Source organism: Artemia franciscana, chromosome 11, assembly GCF_032884065.1.
Source record: "Artemia franciscana chromosome 11, ASM3288406v1, whole genome shotgun sequence".
In the NCBI taxonomy this organism is placed as follows: Eukaryota; Metazoa; Arthropoda; class Branchiopoda; order Anostraca; family Artemiidae; genus Artemia; species Artemia franciscana.
This window is the reverse complement of record NC_088873.1, coordinates 32,797,224-32,819,139: the sequence shown is the minus strand read 5'-3', so window position 1 is coordinate 32,819,139 and position 21,916 is coordinate 32,797,224. Positions and strand designations below refer to the sequence as shown.

Here is a 21,916-nt window from a genome sequence, read left to right as displayed (position 1 = left end):
AAGTATCACAGAAATTTTGAAAAAGAACTTGGAAATACTTCAATTGCACGTAAATAATACTCTTGGCTGTAGATGAAAAATTCTTCATATGAAAAACCGTAGAGAAAAAATGACGTATCAAACCGTTCGTGGCAACGAACTGTAGTAAGGAGCGACCCGGCTCAATAGTAACAAAAACTCTAAAAAACAAAATTTTTATAACAATAGTTACATCAAAAGAATGCATTTTAATGCTGATTTTAAATATATAAGTTTCATTAAGTTTAGACTTACCCATCAAAAGTTACGAGCCTGAGAAAATTTGCCTTATTTTAGAAAATAGGGAAACACCCCTCAAAAGTCATAGAATCTTAACGAAAATCACACCATCAGATTCAGCGTATAAGAGAACCCTAATGTAGAAATTTCAAGCTCCTATCTATAAAAATGTGGAATTGTGCCCTTTTTGCCACAAGACAGATCACGGATGCGTGTTTATTTGTTCGTTTTTTTGTTGTTTTTTTACCAGGGGTGATCGTATCGACCCAGTGGTCCTAGAATGTCATGAGAGGGTTCATTCTAATAGAAACTGAAAGTTCTAGTGCCCTTTTCAAATGATCAAAAAACTGGAGGGCACCTAGGCCCCCTCCCACGCTCATTTTTCCCAAAGTCACCGGATCAAAATTCTGAGATAGCCATTTTATTCAGCATAATCGAAAAACCTAATAACTTCTCTTTGGGGATGACTTACTCCCCCACAGTCCCCGTGGGAGGGGCTGCAAGTGACAAACCTTGACCAAGTGTTTACATATAGTAATGGTTATTGGGAAGTGTACAGACGCTTTCAGGGGGATTTTTACGTTGGGGGAGGGGTTGAGGGGAGGGGGTTATGCGGGGGGAGCTTTCCATGGAGGAATTTGTCATGGGGAAACAAAATTTCCATGAAGGGGGTGCAGGATTTTTTAGAATTTTTTTGAAGAGTAATGAAAAAATAAATATAAAAAAGTTTTTTTTCAACTGAAAGTAAGGAATAGCATTAAAACTTAAAAAGAACAGAAATTATTACGCATATGAGGGGTTCACCTCCTCCTAACCTTGCTCTTTACGCTGAAGTGATTTTATTAATTTCAACTATTTATTCTACGGCCTTTGTGATTCAGGGGTCATTCTGATGGAATTGGGACAAATTTTAAGCTTTAGTGTAAAAAGCGAGGTATTGACGAGGGGGGAACCCCCTTATATACGTGATAAAAACACACGAATATAGAAGTTCGTTACGTAAGTCAATTCGTAAGTTACGTATATTTTTACTAATAAAAACCTTAGTAAAAAATTAAAGTTTTAGCTGCCTTTTAAATAACCAAAAACCTGGAGAGTAACTAGGCCTACTCCCTCGCTCTTTTTTCTCAAAATCGTCCGATCAAAACTAGGAGAAAGCCATTTAGCCATAAAAATAAATTAATATGCAAATTTCGTTTTAATTATTCATGTGCGGAGAGCCACAATCAAAACATGCATTAATTCAAAAACGTTCAGTAATTAAATAAAAAAACAAGTTTTTTAACCGAAAGTAAGGAGCGATATTAAAACAAAACGAACAGAAATTACTCCGTATATGAAAGGGGCTGTTCCCTCCTCAACGCCCCGCTCTTTACGCTAAAGTTTTTACTGTTTTAAGAAGTAGAGTTGAGAGAAAGAGTCAAACTTTAGCGTAAAGAGGAGGCGTTGAGGAGGGAACAGCCCCTTTCATATACGGAGTAATTTCTGTTCATTTTAAGTTTTAATATAGCCCCTTACGTTCAGTTAAAAAAACTTGTAATTTTTATTTAATATCTTTCAAGCTTAAGAGGGCACAAAATAAAAAAAAAATCCTTTCATATTTATATCTAGTGGCAAAAAAAATAAATAAAGAACTAAATGTGAACAAAATGGATAGAGGAGGAGCTGTGTTGACATTAGGTAGGTTGAGGTTGCAAAAGTTACCGAAAATCTCTGGGGTTTGATCAAACTCTGGACTGTATAATTTCCCATAATTTTTGGGGAAAATAAATTCAGGTTTGAACATAACTATTAGTCATTTCACTATTTACGCAAAATATTTAAAAAAAAAATCTCTATGCAACATAAAAAACACTTTCAGTTGATTCCGTTCGGTTTTATAAGATTAAATATGTATATCCACTCTACACTCACAATCAAACTAACAAAAGAGGAGAAATATTCAATGAATGGTAATTTCTTTGCCTCTAAGAATAATCCTGTCGAGGAGACGAAGATTAGTACAAATAAGACCCTCTAAAATAGTCCTCCTCTTTTTCCCCAGGGATTCATTCGACCTTAATAATTAAATTTACTTTAACAAATTATTCATCCATTCAGTGGGAGATAGAATCAGGCTTTATTATGAGCACTGAAGATAAACAAACATAGAATATTTAAAAATAATAATAAGAATCTGGACTTTACTATTTGCTTTGCAAATGATTTTTTTTTTTGAATGGACAGAGTGCTGACCTCCGTCTCAAATTCTCAAGTGCTGGTATAACTTCCTACACCTGGGTACATGTCCCATCAACCGAGAAACCAGACCGAACAGCGAGCGTAAAGGTCACAGTCAACATTGCTTTTCTCGCGTTTCTATTTTCCTAGCTTTTCTAGCAACTAACCTTATTATTTCTGTTTTATTATTTTGGAGCGTTTGTTTGCTAATCGCTACGATTGTTCTTCTTCTTCTAAAAAAGGTGTCATCTTCTAATACAGTTTCTTTACTAAGGGAAAGCACAAAATCCTAGATATAAGAAATCAGTCAGTCAAGGCTTCCGTTATACATCAAAAGGATTTCCAAATAGAAATTATTTCAATTCCTACTTTAAGTTTGAATAAGAATTATATCCAGTGAAAGGAAAAACCCTATTCTTTGAAGTAGAAATTAGCTTTACCCTGATCAATTTTTAACGTTAAATTTTTTTAACGAGTTCATATGTCATATTTAGATACGTAGAAAAAGAATTTGACAATATAAAAGAGTTCATATTTCGGAATGTGTAGTCTTTGTCATGGAACAATTTTTCCTTTTAACTGTAAGAATTTTCAGGGCCGAAAAAACTGCATGTCTGAATAAACTGCATCCTTCATTGAAGAGTTTTCAATGTAAATGGAGATCCTAAATCCTACTGATGACATTTTGTAGGATGTTTAAGTGCTTCCACAGTCTAAGCAGTAAGAACAATAAAAGCCGGATAGATGTTCATTTTGATGTCAAAGAACTGGTTATTCAGTAAAAGCGGCTTTCAAAATCCGGACGTAATTCTCTACCCTAAGTGGTCACGTGAAGTTACGTGACGTAGATGTTTAGCCTTTCATATCTGAACAAGTCCTTTCTCACTAGGCTAATTTAAAAATCCATAAAACATCGGAGCCATCGTCTAAAATCCTCACAATCATCATATGAAACCTATTGAAAATTAAATCGTGGAATTGATACGAAGATCAAGCTCTAATCAAGCATAAAAGGCTTTCTAGGAAAAGCTAATGTGTTTTTAAATTCATTAGTTGCAAACCCAGAAATTACGTTTTACTACTACAATGTTGGCCTTTCCATAACGTAACAAAAACTTGTGTAACGTAAAATTCTATATTTAGCTCAAGTTTACTAGGCATTGCCTACGTTACTGAAAAAACTTCCTCCGCTTGATTAAATAACGTAGCATTCATCCAAATATGGAATCTACTAGATTGGGAACGGGATATCACTAAATTATAAAGGTGCTTCAAAGACCTGGCAAAAAACTGTCTCTCTCGTTTCCTGATCTTTTAATGCGTACAGTACAGATGTCACAGGTTGCTCTGCTAAAAATAATAGGGTGTTCAGATCAAATGATAAATAACACACGACGAAATTCCGTAAAACAATGAAAATTGAAAATTGAGATTAAATACTGCAGGTTTTCTCCCAGCCCTTTGAGCTCTCTTCCCCGCATAGAAAAATGTGTATTTTATCATGAGTTTAGTTATTTTTCATTTTTTCTCACTAATTGTATTCTATTACATTCTAACTAAGTTACAAGTTGTAATAGAAAGCAATGATGATCTAACATTTCCCTCCGTATAAATTAATTATTGAAAAAGAATGACTTTTATTGGCTTTTTTTGTTAAATTTCATTCATGTTCGCTCTTATTCTGTATTTTTGGTTGTATTTTGTGTGTAGCATGGAAATATCCAATCTACTCGGCATGTAGTACTGATATGAAAAAATAAAAGTGAGCATTTTTGCGTCGAAATACATTTTTGTAACCATAGGCAGGGTTGACAACTGCCGACGCCAAAAAAGAGGGTAAATCAGAGCCAAAAGAGAGTGCAAGTTGTTAGAAAGGAGTGCAAGCCAAAAAATTTGCTGCGGCTGCCGCCGCACGCGCAGCCCCTTTCACTGTTCTGACCACTCTTACACCATTTACAAATAATTATCAGTTATCCTTCGATCAATAAACATATTACCTTTAAATTTTCCAAATTTATTAAAAATAAAATAAGGAGGACTCCCTACGTAAATCAACCTCTAAATAATAAGTTAGATAATGATTATCATTCTTTTTTTAGCTTAAAAGGTAATCCTCTGATGGAAATTTGCAGGTGTTTATTTTGATTGCTTAGATCTTTAACTGAACTATAGTTGAATGCATTAAATGTTTAGTTAAAGTTTTGTCTATTTTATCCAAATGTTTTGAAAGGAATATAAGAGGTCCAAGTAACTAGTCATGAACTATAACTGACTTCGCTGTAGTCAAGTAAAGTACCGTTTTTTTATTTCGCTTAATACTTTTTTTTTATCATCATTTCATAAAAGAGTGTAAAAAAACATCGGGTAAATCGTGCATACGTATGAGCTTTTGTGACAGTCGAGGGGTGTACAAATATGTTTTCCCAGGTACAACCAGAAAGATACATCAGCTCCTAAAAACAATCAGTGGTAAATCACATAAGCCTACTAGTGTGGACGTCGAAGATGAAAACGGCAAGTTACTCTCAAACAATTCCGAAATAATAAATCGCTGGAAGGAGCACTTTGACAAACTACTTAACCAGCACCAGCTCTCCATAGCAACGGATCATAATAAGCGTTGCCATAATCCAAGTCGCAGCCCTGATGAACTGCAGGAGCCAAACTCATCCAGCAGTATTTACAAATACGTGAACGTGGCTCCCCCACGTTAAATGAAGTCCGACAACCAATCAATTGTCTAAAAAGCAATAAAACGCCTGGTTATGATGCTATTACGGCTGAATTTTGCAAGTAGGGAGTGAGAGCACTTGTCAGTAGGCTGCATAAACTGACCTGTCGTATATGGAAAGAAGGGATTGTTCCACAGGATTGGGGAGACTATCATCCTTTCGATCTTCAAAAAGGGCTAAAGACAAAATGCAGCAATTATCACGGGATCTCTCCCATGTGCACTGCTGCCAAAATATCTACTATAATGCTACATGATCGTTTTCATATCCAGCGCAACGTGAAGACCAGGACCAATCAAGCGGGATTACGCCCAGGCATAGGAACAATCAACCAACTATTCGTCTTAAGACAAACCCTTGAACAAAACAACAAAACTGTTTGTTGGGCAAAACAACAAAAACTGACAGTGTCTCTATTCATAGATTTTATTGCAGCTTTTGATTCTATTCTAAGGGATGGAATCTGAAAGGCCATGACAGAGGATTGAGTACCAGGTAAGTCCAAACTATTTTGATCGGTGGGGAGCTCTCCTCGATGTTCAAAATTGAGTTTGGTGTCCGACAGGGATTTATATTGTCTCCCGTCTTTTTTAATTTCGTAATCGACTGGATTATGACCAGTGCAATGGCGACCTTTTCAAGCGCTGAAGTAAGTCCCAAATTTGTGATCACCTATTTTGACTACGCCGGCAATATTTGCTTATTCGCTGAATCTCGCTCAGAAGCCAAATCCATGCTATCGAAGGTAGCTGAAGAATCCTCTCTGGTCAGACTGAAGATAACCTCCTCGAAAACAAAAGCTCAATTATATCATTATATCAGCTCAAGACCCCCAATTTTACTAGAACAGTCACCCATAGACGACATTTCCGAATTCAAGTACCTAGGCTCTCTGGATGACCCAATAGGAGGATGCACATCAGAAATTCAGTTGAGACTTGCTTCAGCATCTGGAGTCATCACTCCGCTAAATCACTCCATGGAACCAGAAAAATGTCCGTTTGAAGACAAGAATTATATGATTATAGGATATAAGGATATATGAATAAGGATATATAGACAAGAATAGAGACGTGGGCTCTGAAAGCATCCGACATTCAAGCCCTCAACGCATTTGACCATTCATGTCTAAGGAGAATCGGTGGCATTCAACTCCGTGATCGAGTCAGCAATGACCAACTCCGCAAAATCTGCCATCAGCGGTTTGATTTGCCCACTATAATTAAACAAAGAAGACTCCGGTGGTTCGGCCGTAAACCACGCCGCCCATACCACATCTTCGTCAATAAAGCACTCAGATGTACACCTCTCCTGGGATGGAAAAAGCAATATAGGCGAAAAAAGAAAACGTCACTCGCCTGCATCAAGGTTGACCTAGACCCCTTCAAGAAGCATGGACGAAGATGGGAAAGTCCTGGCTCGAATTGATTGAACCACTCGCCAACGACTGAGACTCTTGACTTACTACATTGACGAAGCTACTGAACGCCAGGGAGAGCTGAGATGCTTGAGTCATGCTGTAAGTACCAGTAAGTAAGTACTCCCTTCCCCTAAGTAAATTCAATTAAACTGTGTGAAGAATCTAGAGGGAAACAAACAGTACAAAACTACTTAAACTATCTTCATTAAGATTTCCGAAGGAGTAGCTAAAATTACAATGCAAAGCGAATGAGCAGAAGTTGACTTACTTGAATGAACAGCGTTTGCATTTCCATATAGTGCGCCGTGCATCCATCATGATACCGGGAGGTAAAACAGCACATGATGTTCCAGACCGTCCATCATCTTTTTCTTCTCTTTCACTGCTTTTCTTGTCTCTTATGTAGGTATTTTTCACAGATGTGAGTGCCTCAGTGTTCACTGCTTGCTTGGGGTTCTTCTTTCTCTCTGAAAAATTACCGATTATTTTTTGCCATTATCGGCCGTTTAAATGCCACTGAAAAAGCATCTCTGCCAGAGATCGAAGAGGGAGTCAAACCACAAATTTCGTTAACTTATATTTTGAAAAGAAGAAGAAGACCCCAATCAAAACCTACAGTTCGTGCGCTGGTAAGAGTGGCAAGATGAAAAATTTTACGGAAGAGTTTAATACGACTAATTCTTCTTCTTCTTCTAAAAAAAAGTCAGTGGGAACCCTTACAGCTTTCAATTTGGCTCAGTGAAGAAAATTCATATTTTGTTAAGAGCTTTCCACAGTTACACTTTTTTTTGTTAACAACAAAGTTATTTTAATAATGTATATTTAAGAATCTTGCCACGACTAGTTTTGCAAGACAGGAAAAGAGGAAATTATAATGTCCCTGATTTTATCTTAGTATACCCAATGTTAAACCTCTATTTATGGTTTAAACACATAAGTAATTACCAAGATACGCAGTCGTGTTGCTGTTCCTTTTTAACTGAAAAATACTTTTGTAACTGATTAAACAATGTGAGACGAAGCAGCGAAGACAAAAGTTGGATATAAAATGGAGGGGTGAAACACGATTGAAGGGTTTTATAAGAAAATGAATGATTTGCAAAGCATGTAAAGATGTGCTTTTCAGTTATATTTTCTTGCTAAAAGAAAATATTTTCGATGAAAAATTAGCTAAAATACAACAAATAGTTGGATAAAGAGTCAAAAGCTCATGAAAAAAATAAAGCAAAAAGCTTTTCAGACAGCTTATGAATAATTCTTATTCTTTCAAATTATTGAGAAAACTTAACTGTTTCAATAATTTTTCCCACAAGAAGCAAATATTAAATAACATGGATATTTTATAGTTTTTCCATTGGTTAATAGAGAAAATGTGACACCTGATCACCTTAACCCACTCTATCCTCTCTGTTTTCATACTACTTTAATTTTCCTCGAAGAATATTCTAAAAACGGTGTATTCCTTGGGCCAAAATAGACACCTCCCCATATTTATGGAGACATTAAGGTTAACTAAAACAAAATTCTTGCGTATCTATGACCGCTTCCTTTTTTAAGTGACATTGCCACTATAAACTTGGAAGAAGAGGGAAGGGGTGAGTCAAAATCTTCAAGAAAAAAATGAAAAAAGATTTTAGACTAAAAACATACTGTTTTTTGTTTTACCCCCTCCCCCCACTCATTGAACCTATGTGCACGTAATAATTAGCTTTAGCATAACTAGATTACTTATCCTTACAGATAACAGAAATAGACAGCAATAGCGAAAAGTAGAACATTTTCAGGGATCTTTAAATAAGGTAGGTTTACATTTGAGCACACGTGATCATTGTTAATTTTCAACTAGTTGCCCATAAGGGTCTCAGCTAGCATTTGTTGTTATCTTTTACATATTATTTTCGGGGAGGTTAAGCTTAGCCAGATCAGTCAGATAAGGAATGCTCGAATTCACTCTGTCCTTTGAGGCAAGGATAAAAAAAGCCATTACTTACGTTTTACTTCAGGCTCGGGACTTGAAGATGTAGAGCTTGTTTCTCCTCTGATAAGTGACAATGGTGAAGGAACAGTAGCCTGCTTCTTGTGTTTCTGGAAGCATACATCTTCAGGCTCTTCTGGCGATAAAACCTCTTCTAACTTCTTCCGTTTCGAAATCACTATTGGTGTAGTTGTACTATCTTTTGCTCCAGCTGCGACACGCATTGTTGTCAAATATTTATCATATTGATCATAATTTCTTTCACCTGACGAGTCAAGTAAAATAAGACTAGCGGTGACATGAGCTTGATCCCTGAGTGCTTTGAGACGAATATGTTTTGTAATATCCCACCTCCAATTAGATCGATATCTACATTCTGAACACTCAAATGGCTTCGTGTTCGTATGTCCTACCATATGTACATGAAAACGGCTAGCAGTAGTTGCCCAAAAAGAACACGATGGGCATTTGTATACTCTACGTATAATGGTAGGCCCTTCAACTATCGCATTACAAACCATGCCGTGTCCTGGTTCGGTTTCAAGGCCAACAACCGCGTCGTCATCGTCGTAGTCTTGAGCGTCGAGGTTTCCTTCATTTGCAATGCTTTTACTTGTCTCTTTATTCACAGATATTGCAAGGTTACATGTTTTTAAATGTGAAACAAGGTCATTGCGCGATTTACATCTGCGCCGACAAAATTGACACCTACTTGACGTCATTGAGACAGGTCGAATTTCTTCTGGTTTCGGGACTTCGACGGGCGATTGAGCTAATCTTTCAGCAAGTCTATCCAAAAAAGACATAACCTGAAGTGCCATCTCTGTCGAGGCCACATGAGGTTCCTTGGAAGTTATTTGACTAATAGGTATCAAGTTTGGCACTGGTCGAATTTTCTTCTTTTGAGGCTGTTCAGGAGTCTGAATGGCTTCCACAGTAGTGGGGATTAGTGGTTCACCATTAAATTCGCTCTTAGATGAATCAGAATTGGAATAATCTAAGTCTACTGCTTCCATGTCCGATAATTTCAAAGTTTCACAATGGTGGTTAAAAGTGTGAACTGTCAAACTTTGCTTTATTCTAGCAGTGAAATTGCATTGCGTACACTTGAAAATTCCAGTTCCGGTATGGTTTTTCAAATGTCTATCTAGATTCCACTTGTAAGGGGTCTTGAAGTCACATAGATCACATTTAATTGTGGGCATAGAGTGGTACTTCACATGTTTTGTAAAACGAGCTTTAACATGTGTTATGTACTGACAATGACTGCACCTGAAAATAAATAATTTATTCATTTTGAGCAACCATTCATCTTGACTATGAAGTACATCTATGAACTTGGGTATAGAGTAGTCTCATTCGGGTATGCCTTTATTGTAGCATCAATCAAGGAAGCAGCTACCTACTTTTTGAAAGAAGTTTTGTTGAAATTTTAATTACTTTTTTAGTTCTTGATCAACTAGACCTTTGATGATTTAAGAACCGTTGGGTTAATTTTGATTTTGTGGTACTTCAGAGACTGACCGTTTGACAGTTTGTTTGAAAGTCAAACTCTTCGTGCCAATGGGCGGTAAGTAAGGAGCAATGATTCAAAATAGAAAAAAAAATGTAAAAAATGGAAATCGGATTACCACATATGCTTAAGAAAAACTGCTTTGGAGAGGTCATGGCTGTATGATTATTTGTTGTTTTTTTTTCAATAAGGTGATCGCATTGAACCAAAGTTCTAGTATCGATTTTAATTAACAAAAGAGATCGATCCAAAGCAGACAGCCGATTTTTACAATTTTGTGCCGTAAAGCACCAATTTTGGCCTGACTAAGAGGTCCTCCGAGAACAAATTTGAGCAAAAACAAAATAACGTATACTTTTCAATTTCATATTCCCCTTTTCCATCCCTGTTTAAATTTATTTACGGAGGGGGTCACCACCTCAGGGATGGTCATTATATTCGAAGCATCGTTGTTCAAAACTTAGATTTTGGCGTTAGTTAGGGAGTTAATGTTAAAGGCAGACTCCTCGTATTTCGAATAACCATAAAAATAATATCAAAAAAGGACTACCATTAAATTTTAAAATTTTCGAATAAAAGTAAAGATAAATGTTGAAACTTAAAGCGAACAGAGTTTATGCTATACTTGAAGTGCCCTTAAACCCTTCCATTCTTTATGCTAAAGTGTCAACATGGCATAGCTCCGTTCCGCTTTTTTTAGTTTGAATGGAAATCGAATCAGACAGCTATTCTGCTGGATTTCGAAGTAGTTTAGACCTCATTGGAAAACAAATTCAAGTCGATAGTGTAAAAAGAACTTGTTAAGCAGTGTCTTATCCTACTCCCGCTATTTTTTTTTTCCGTAAATAAACATATCTACCACGTTGTACAGTTTCTTTGACAGTTTTATAATATCGAGCCAGCTTTTGGTTGCTGTGTCATGAAAAGTAAAGTTGATAGTTTAGTTATGTTGTTTATTAATATTAATATAAAAAACTTTTTTCCACGCGAAAAGTTTTTCAAAGAAAAGTGAAGAGCTAAATTTTAATTAGAATGGGACTATCACGTCTGGTAGAATAAAATAGCCCAAAGTTGAAGAAGAACACGCACAAATAAAGACGCATCCGTGCCATCTTTTAGGGAAGAATAAAAATTCCGTATTTTTAGAAATAAGGGCTTTGATCTTGGTATGGAAGTTTTGTATTCAATAAAATACAATGAAAATTATGCAAATTTCCTTACATTTGTAGCTTTTGATGGGTAATTTTAAACTTGTTGAATTCCATACCAAGGTATACAAACTGAGCATTAGTGAGGTGATCTTTAAATGTGGAATTTACATAATTCCTTTAATTACAGAAAACAGGGAAGTTCTTAAAGGACCTAAAAATTACATGCATTTAATTTCCCATTAAATCCTTGTTTCAACAAGATATAGCTTGCGCAACTTTCATTTAAGGTTTAATTTGAAATAAAATGAGACATTCACGTTTTTAATTCACCGTGAATATATTTCAAAAAATACACATAGATTCATGGTATTAGCAAAATCTCAATGGGGCGTTAAGGCGTTAAATTTTTGCTCTCAGTTTTCAGATATACTAAATCTAATTAGTTTTCATTAAGATCAGTAAGTTTACATCAAGACCGCCTTTTCTTTCCGTCCCCCTTCAAAAACCTTTTCTTCCTTTTTAAAAATTATGCAAAATTCTCTACGCTAATGACTTTTGATAGGTGTCTTTAACCTTGGTAATGTTTAAATATTTGGAATCATCATGAAAAGTAGATTCTTTTGATGAAAACACTGTTAATAAAATTTCTCTTTTTGTTTGTATCAGTTTCTATTGACATGCGTCGCTCTTTACTTGCAATTCATTACCATGAACTCTTTGATCTATCAACAATTTGCCTATAAATAAGGCGTCTTTATATTCCGTCGAATTGCACAGGTCCTTGGGACCCTAAAATTGTGCGCGTTGCGTGACTATTTTTTTAAGCAAAGTAAAATACAGCTTCGTTTCTGTTAACTTTTAACTGGAAATAATACGGATAGTTTGAGCAGCCTCAAAAATTTCCATCAGTTTATTAAAAAAAAGAAAAGCTCCTATTATCTGTAAAATTCTGCTTTAAGAGGCATAACATGTGTTTTTCATTCCTAATATGACATATTAGTTTTTTTACTTAATATAATTTATGTATTAATACATATTCATTAATCGTTATATTATATTAAATAAAAAAACAAGTTTTTTTAACTGAAAGTAAGGAGCAACATTAAAACTTAAAACGACCAGAAATTACTTCGTATATGAAAGGGGCTGTTCCCTCCTCAACGCTCCGCTCTTTACACTATCAAACTTTAACTTTTTCTCTCAACTTTACTTTTTAAAACAGTAAAAAACTTTAGCGTAAAGAGCGGGGCATTGAGGAGGTAACAGCCCCTTTCATATACGGAATAATCTCTGTTCGTTTTATGTTTTAATGTCGCTCCTTACTTTCAACTAAAAAAAACTTGTTTTTTATTTAATTTCTGAACGTTTTTGAAATATTACATGTTTTGATTTTGCCTTTCCGCACATGAATAGTCAAAATGAAATTTGCACACTGTTTTTATTATTACTTTTTTTTTACTAAATGGCTTTCTCTTGGTTTTCATCGAACGATTTTGAGAAGAAAGAGGTGGGGGAGGGGGCCTAGTTGCCCTCCAATCTTTTGATTACTTAAATAGGCAACTAGAACTTTGAATTTTTTACGAACGTTTTTACCAGTAAAAAATAAACGTCACTTACGAATTAACTTACGTAACGAACATCTATATTCGTATATTTTTATTACATATATGACGGGGTTCCCCCCTCCCCTTGTTAATACATCGCTCTTTAAACTAAAGCGCTGAATCACAAAGGCCGTATAATAAATAGTTAAAATTACTAAAAACATATTAGCGCAAAGAGCGAGGTATATAGGAGGAGATGAACCCCTCATATGCTTAATAATTTCTGTTCCTTTTAAGTTTTTAATTTTGCTCCTTACTTTCAGTTGGAAAAACCTTTTCATATTTATTTTTCCTTGTTTTTGTTTTAAATAATACTAGAGAATCCTGTCCCCCCTTCATGGAAATTCTCTTCCCCCATGAGATATTCCTCCATGGAAAGATCCTCCCACGTAAATCCCTCGCTTAACCCCCCCCCCTCTCAACAAAAAAATCCCTTGAAAATGTCTCTACACTTCCCATTAACCACTACCATATGTAAACAGTGGTCAAAATTTGTAGCTTGCGGCCCCTCTCCGTGGACTGTGAGGGAGTAAGTCGTCCCCAAAGACATAGTTATTAGGTTTTTCGACTATGCTGACCAAAATGGCTATCTCGAGATTTTGATTCGTTGATTTCGGGAAAAATGAGCGTGGGAGGGGGCCTAAGTGCCCTCCAATTTTTTTGGTCACTCAAAAAGGACACTAGAACTTTTAATTTCCGTTAGAATGAGCCCTCTTGCGACATTCTAGGACCACTGGGTCGATACGATCAACCCTGGAAAAGAAAAAAAAAACAAATAAACACGCACAAGTGATCGGTCTTCTGGCAAAAAATACGAAATTCCATATTTTTATTGATAAGAGCTTGAAACTTCTATTACAGAGTTCTCTGATACGCTGAATACGATGGTGTGATTTTCGTTAAGATTTTACGACTTTTAGGGGGTGTTTCCCTTTATTTTCCGAACAAGGCAAATTTTCTCAGGCTCGTCACTTTTGATGGTAAAGATTAAATACGATAAAACTTGCATATTTGAAATCAGCATAAAAATCTGATTCTTTTAATGTATCTATTAGCATCAAAATCCCGTTTTTTAGAGTTTCATTTACTATTGAGCCGGGTCGCTCCTTACTACAGTTCGTTACCACGAACTGTTTGATTATGAGCTGTTTTCAGTAGAGAGAGAGAGAGAAAGAGAGAGAGGATAGAGAGAAAGAGAGAGAGAGAGTGGATAGAGAGAAAGAGAGAGAGTGGATAGAGAGAGAGAGAGAACTGTTTATTAAAAAACTTTCGTAGCTCTTGGCTAATTTGCAGTTGCAAAAGCATTAAAAAAAAAATTTGTGTTTTGTTTCATTACTTTTCATATCGAGCGGGAAGGGTCTAACCCCAAGCCATCCCTATGGCTAGATCGGTGAATATCACCATAGATAGTTTTCGGCCCATTGGCGAATGGACCGATATTTTATCCAATAATTAAAAAAAAGTTTTCCAATGGAAGTAAAGAGCAAAGTCGAAACTTAAAACGGACAAAAATTATTACTTCACAGCCTATCTAATATATATATATATATATATATATATATATATATATATATATATATATATATATATATATATATATATATATATATATATATATATATATATATATATATATATATATATATATATATATATCTATATATATAAAAATAAGTTGTCTGTCTGTGGATGGATGGATGGATCAGGTGACGTCACCTGAAAAAACTGGATCAGGTGACGTCAAAACTGAAAAAACTAAAAAAAGGCAAAAACTACAAAAAAAAACTAAAAACTAATAAAAAAAATAAAAAAGCTAAAAAACTAAAAAAACTATAAAGGTAAAAACCAATAAAAAACTAAAAAAAAAACTGAAAAAACTAAAAAAAGGCAAAAACTACAAAAAAAACTAAAAACTAATAAAAAAAGTAAAAAAGCTAAAAAACTAAAAAAACTAAAAAAACTAAAAAAAGGTAAAAAACTAAAAAAAAATAAAAAATAAAAAAAAACTAAAAAAAAGGAAAAAACTGAAAAATAAGCTAAAATAAAGGTAAAAACCAATAAAAAACTAAAAAAAAAAAAGGAAAAAACTAATAAATGACGACACTCAAAGAGAAAGCGACCAGGACAAAAGGAATGTTCGATTAGCAATCAACAAAGCACCGGGACACAGGGAGTATAAATGACGACCAGGACATAAGTAAAAAAAAAAAAAACTATCTATATATATAAAAATAAGTTGTCTGTGGATCTGTGGATCGTGGATCAGGTGACGTCACCTGAAAAAACTGGATCAGGTGACGTCAAAACTGAAAAAACTAAAAAAAAGCAAAAACTACAAAAAAAACTAAAAACTAATAAAAAAAATAAAAAAGCTAAAAAACTAAAAAAACTAAAAAAAGGCAAAAACTACAAAAAAACCTAAAAACTAATAAAAAAGCTAAAAAACTAAAAAAACTAAAAAAAAGGCAAAAACTACAAAAAAACTAAAAACTAATAAAAAAAATAAAAAAGCTAAAAAACTAAAAAAACTAAAAAAACTAAAAAAAGGTAAAAAACTAAAAAAACTAAAAACTAAAAAAAACTAAAAAAGGTAAAAACTAAAAGAACTAAAAAAGAAAAAAATAAATGACGACACTCAAAGAGAAAGCGACCAGGACAAAAGGAATGTTCGATTAGCAATCAACAAAGCACCGGGACACAGGGAGTATAAATGACGACCAGGACACAAGTAAAAAAAAAATTAACAAAACTAAAAAGAAGGTAAAAACTACAAAAAAACTAAAAAGAAAAAAAAACTAAAAACTAATAAAAAAACTAAAAAATCTAAAAATCTAAATAAACTAAAAAAGAAAAAAAAAAGGAAAAAAATAAAGGAGAAAAACAAAACTAAAAAACGAATGTATATACAGACCGGTACACCGGGATACAAATGACGACCGGGACACAGGGAATATAAATGACGACCGGGACACAGGGACACAACTACAACGGGGACACCGGGGGAAACAGGGGGATATAAATGACGACCGGGACAAAAAAACTAAAAAGAAAAAAAAACTAAAAACTAATAAAAAAACTAAAAAATCTAAAAATCTAAATAAGCTAAAAAAGAAAAAAAAAGGAAAAAAATAAAGGAGAAAAACAAAACTAAAAAACGAATGTATATACAGACCGGGACACCGGGATACAAATGACGACCGGGACCCGGGACACAGGGAATATAAATGACGACCGGGACACAGGGACACAACTACAACGGGGACACCGGGGAAACAGGGGGATGTAAATGACGACCGGGACACCGGGACAGGGAATGGTCGATTAGCAATCACCATCAACAAAGCTCAAGGGCAATCATTAGAATCATGAGGTATAGATCTGAATACAGATTGTTTTCCCATGGACCATTATATGTTGCATGTTCAAGAGTCGGTAAACCTGACAATCTATTTATATGCAAAGACAATGGGACAGCAAAGAATGTTGTATATTCGCAAGTTTTACGTAGTTAAAACCATATATATATATCTATCTATATTCACAGGTGGGACATAGGGACACAATTACAATGGCGCGTAACTATTATGGCGCGTAACGACTTACGCGCGCGGGGGGGCTTGGGGGGGGGGGCGCGAAGCGCCCCCACCAACTAGGTGTTGGGGTGGCGCGAAGCGCCACCCCAACAGCTAGTATATATATATATATATATATATATCAATAAAACCAGTACAAATAAACCAACTAATTATGTTTCCCTATACTTTTAGGATTATAGAAAACTAGCACTTTACTGAAAACACGAAAGTCAAGTATAAAAACCAGGAATATTTACTTGGGAGGCAAAAGTGAGTATGTAGCCAGACAACAATAAACGAATCTATAAAGCTTTTCATAGTCGTACACCAGTTATGACATCAGTAACTTTCAGCATTCAATTAAAATTATCTTAAAAGCATAAGCGTAAAATTAAATATTTTTTTTAACAACCACAGAGTAGTTGAACAACATACAGAAATATTGAATTGATTTGTCAGGTACCATTTTTGTCTCGCCAGCTATAATACCAGGAGTGAGTAATATACAATCTTAAATTGTAAGAAATATGCTTTAGTATTACTTGAAGTGAAGATCAAATAAGACATAACATGGACTCTGGAAGTCCAGTTATTTCTCTATAGAATAATGAATTTCAAGCTATAATAAAATTCTAAAGCTGGTCTAGTCCTAATACTATCAAGATGGCTTTACCTCGAACTTGTCTACAAACTAGTCATGACAAGCCCTTTTCAGAACCAAAACGAGAGCCAGTCATTGAAATGAGCCAATGTGCAGAAGTGATATCAAATTAAACAAAAAAAAAGAAAATAAACAACAACCCTAAAATGGATTAGTTGCTTTATCTTAAAAGGGATATATCCTAAAAGGGATTGATAACATTATTATTCTGAAAAGTGTTCGTAATTGATTTTCTTTTAGTGTACCAAAACTCCTACATTATTTTGTGTTTTCAGTGAAGCGCTAGTTTTCTATAATGCTATAAGTATAGGGAAACGTAATTACTTGGTTATTTGTACTAGTCTTACTGATATATATATAAGATAGGCTGTGAAGTAATAATTTTTGTCCGTTTTAAGTTTCAACATCGCTCTTTGCTTCCCTCGGGAAAACTTTGTTTTTTCTTAAATGAATCTTCATTTTTAATTAAAATTTTATGTAGAAACAACGGAATAATGAATGTTCGTTTTAAGGTTTAATGTCACTCCTTAGTTTCAGTTGGAAACTTATTTTTAATATAATTTCTAATTGTCACCGATCTAGGGGAGATAAGACACCTTTAGAAAATATTGTAGACAACCTTGATAACTACGAAAAATTTTCAGTCTGTAACTAACATGTTAATTCCTCACAATTCGCAAACAATAAATGTTTTTCAGGAAAATTTGTTTTTCGATGAGCAAAATGCTGTTTATACTCGGCCGACTTCGCCTGAAAAAGTAATATGAATACAGGGCTTCATAAATCGCCTACTGACTACCAGAAACTAGAAGGCTACTGTAACAAAAGAGAGCTATTTAAGGGCTCAATTAAAAGCTTATATTTATACCGAATCGCTTTATATAAATTCGACTTGATGGCACTTCCCCATAAAGTGCACTTTTGGTGGTTTCCCCCATTTTTTTTTTTTTTTCAAATGAAAAAGGTGCCTTTTCCAATGAAATGACCAAACAAAGGTGTTTTCAAAACCTAGGCAGGAGCAAAAAACTAAGGGGACAAGGATGTCCCTTCCTCTTAATTACCGTCATTAAAACTAGCACACAGGCTTCATCACAGAGTCAAGTTTAAAGGCTCAATTCAAAACTGTTGATCCTTCAAGCTTAAATGTTTCGTAGATTTTTAGTTGATACATTTTTAGTTTTAGTTTATTTGTTTTCGCAACAATCTTTTAATTTTAAGATGAGTAGGCAATTTATGAAACTTACTAAGAGGGTCTGGAGGAGCAGTATATATGAGGGTTCTTATAAACCTTCAGTTACGGGCTTTGGACCATAATTATTTCAATGCTACCGTTTTATGCTTCCAAATTCTTCCACAGAAGAAGTGGCACCAAATGTGCCGTTTTTAGAGCTATATGGCACTTATGGATATTAAAATTGATAAAAGGCACGCAGACATGAGCAATAGGTTTAAAATGAGCCTTCCCGGGATACGCTTTCAAAAATGAGTGCACCACAAATTTGCAGAAATAGTGAATTATCGGGAGAATAATCATAAGAAGGGACAAACCATGACTGAAAAAAAAAAATCCAAGCTGGAATCGAACGCATGATAATCTAATTTGAAGCCCACCCCTGTAATAACAGAACCACGCCTCTAATAATGCAGTTTAATATATTGGTGTTTGTATGACTCTAATTGCGTAGCTTATTAAGGGAGCCTGGAGGAAGAATATATGGGGGGTGTTCTTGCAATCCTCCAGTTAAAGGTTTTGAATCATAATTATTATTATACCGTTTTATACTTCCAAGATTTTCCACTTAAGAAGTGGCACCAAAAGGGTTGTTTTCAGTGCTATAACTCATTTACAAATGGTAGAACTGGTAAAAAGCACATAGATATGAGCAACAATTTTCAAACGAGCCATTAAACATCGCTTTAAAAAGTTCTGGTAGCCCACAAGCCCCAGCTTTTCCACTTTAGAAATGGCACCAAAAGTGCCGTTTTAGTGCCATTTGAAACTTGCAGATGATGGAGTTTATAGGAAGAACGTAGATATGAGTAATATTTTTTATATGAGCTATCAAAAATCCATTTAAGATGTTCTGGTAGACCGCTAGCCCTACCCCTTGAGAAACGGCATAAAAAGTGCCTTTTGTCGTGTCATATGGCAATTGCAGATGAAGGAATTTATATAAACCGCGTACACATGAGAAATAGCTTTTGAACGAGCTCTTAAGCATCTCCCTATGATGTTCTAGTAACCAGCCATGCCCCTAAAAAAGAACAAAAAGACCGTTTTAACGTTTTTTAACTTTTAGTTACTATGGGCCAGGGTTCGCTCTTTACTAGGTTACAACTAATGCTTCAGCCATGAAAAAGAGTTAATTGCAAATTCTCCCCCAAAAACTAGTTAACATTGAAATGTGTGAAATTTATTAGACTATTAGATCTATTAGAACTTGTAAAAACCTAGTAAATATAAGCAATAGCTTCTAATTGAGCCATTAAACATCTATCTATGATTGTGTGGTCGCCTGCTAATGTTTCACTAGATTACTGATGAGCAGACGATTTATAGAACTTACTAAGGGGGCTGGCAGGGGGAGTGTACGGAAGGGGTTCTTGTAAACCTCCAGTTAAGGGTTCTGGAACATAACTATTACACTATTACCTGTTTTGTACTTCAGAGCTTTTCCACTTAAGAAGTGGCACCAAAAGTGTTGTTTTCAATGCTATATCGCACTTATGAATGGTAGAATCGATAATTTAAAAAAACACGTAGATATCAGCAATAGCTTTCAAATGAGCAATTAAACATCACTCTTATAAATTCTGCTAGCCGAATAGCCCCAGCTTTTCAATTTGAGACATGGTACCAAAGGTGCCGTTTTTAGTGCCATTTGGAACATGCAGATGGTAAAATTTGTAAGAAGAACGTAGATATGAGCAATATCTTTCATATAACAATAAAAAATCTGTCTACGATGTTCTGGTAGCCTGCTAGTGCCACCCCTTGAACAGTGGCACAAAAAGTGCCATTTTAGTCCATATGGCACTTGAAAATGGCAGAATTTATAAAAATCACATATATATGAGAAATAGCTTTAGAATGAGCCATTAAGCATCTCTCTTTGATTGAAAAAAAATGATTGATGAAAAAAAAAGATTGGTTTGGAAAAGTGATTTTCCTTGTTGCTCAGTGTTGTTTTCAGTGCTATATCGCACTTACGAATGGTAGAATCGATAAAAAAAAAAGCACGTAGATATGAGCAATAGCTTTCAAATGAGCCATTAAGCATCTCTCTTTGATTGAAAAAAAAAATGATTGATGAAAAAAAAAATGATTGATTTGAAAAAGTGATTTCCTTGTTGTTCAAGGAGGGGGACTATAATTTCCCTATACAAGGTTTATGACTAAGCTGATTCCAATGGTAGGCTTTTCATTTTGAGCTGACGCCATTTATGAGGGTTTTCAGGCTTGTTTTCGAAACCACCATTAATTTCTTTTCGCAATACACTTTTACTTTTAAGACAAACCGAGATAATAGTTCACAAGGCAGTTTTCTTTTCAAAACGCGTTTTTTAAATTTTGGCTACTATGGGCTGTAGCTGCAACCATGATAAAAGCAATTGTTCAACGGATCTTTTACAAAAGAAAGAATTCAAAAATTTTGCGGTAACTACAACGTCATCTAAACTGTTTAGCAAACTATGCCCTCCTTCGATCACGTAGTCCCTAATTAGGCTCAGAGTTTTAATAAACTATGTACAATAATTTATTACGCGAAATATATAGGAAAATCGTAAAAATTTGGACAGTCTAGGGTTTTTATATAATTTACAGATCAATACATCATGGCGGATTGCAATATAAATCACGACTAGCTTACAATTGTTAAGTCCTACATAATGTATTTTAATTCTGAGTAGCCTAGCTAAGACCTTAACAATTAAGACAGGTTTAATTTGGAAAAAAATGGAGGGCAAAACACAAATTAACTACTGCGCTACTCTGCTAATTATTAATTTAAAATTTCTCAGAGAAACAACTCTGCGTTATGGTTTTATTTCATGCTTAAGCAAACTTTTTGTAAACTATGAATTTCGAAGAGCCGATAAACTGAAAGTCGATGAAACTGAAACTATGAATTTCGAAGAGCCGATAAACTGAAAGTCGATGAAACTGAAAGTCGATGAAACTGAAACTATGAATTTCGAAGAGCCGATAAACTGAAAGTCGATGAAACTGAAAGTCGATGAAACTGAAAGTCGATAAACTGAAACTATGAATTTCGAAGAGCCGATAAACTGAAAGTCGATGAAACTGAAAGTCAATAAACTGAAACTATGAATTTCGAAGAGCCGATAGATTGAAAGTCGATAAAACCGAAAGTCGATAAACTGAAACTATGAATTTCGAAGAGCCGATAAACTGAAAGTCGATGAAACTGAAACTAATGAATTTCGAAAAGCCGATAAACTGAAAGTCGGAAAAAAGCTCTTATTATTTGAAATAAAACCGAAAACAACACAGAAGCAATTTTAAGTAAATTCTGAATTCTTACCGATAAAATTTTGTCTTCAAAAGGTGTGGATCCTCTCCACTAGTATCAGGTAGATTGGAACTGCTGAAACAACTGGCATTTTCCACAGATGTTATTTGGTTGCTCCAAGAATTACTAATTAGCACTGGTCTCTTCTCCCATTGATCGCCGCGTGATAACACTTGTTTCAATTCTTCGTTTGATAAAGATGACGGGCCTATAAAATAGTAACATAACGTCCTGAAGAACTCTACGGAATAAGCTCAACAGATGACATTTAA

The 21,916-nt window shown here is 34.8% G+C and overlaps 1 protein-coding gene across 4 annotated transcripts in view; it reads right to left on the bottom strand.

Annotated features, from left to right (window-relative positions):
* Positions 1–21,916, bottom strand: part of LOC136033109 (uncharacterized) — an 88,749-nt gene that overhangs the window by 29,104 nt on the left and 37,729 nt on the right. For all 4 annotated transcript variants that reach the window (XM_065713733.1, XM_065713732.1, XM_065713735.1 and 1 more), the window contains 3 exons: positions 21,657–21,852; positions 8,622–9,877; positions 6,899–7,097 (listed from right to left, as the gene is read on the bottom strand). In XM_065713733.1, coding sequence (XP_065569805.1) covers positions 6,899–7,097; positions 8,622–9,877; positions 21,657–21,852 — 1,651 coding nt within the window. The remainder of the gene's footprint in view (positions 1–6,898; positions 7,098–8,621; positions 9,878–21,656; positions 21,853–21,916) is intronic.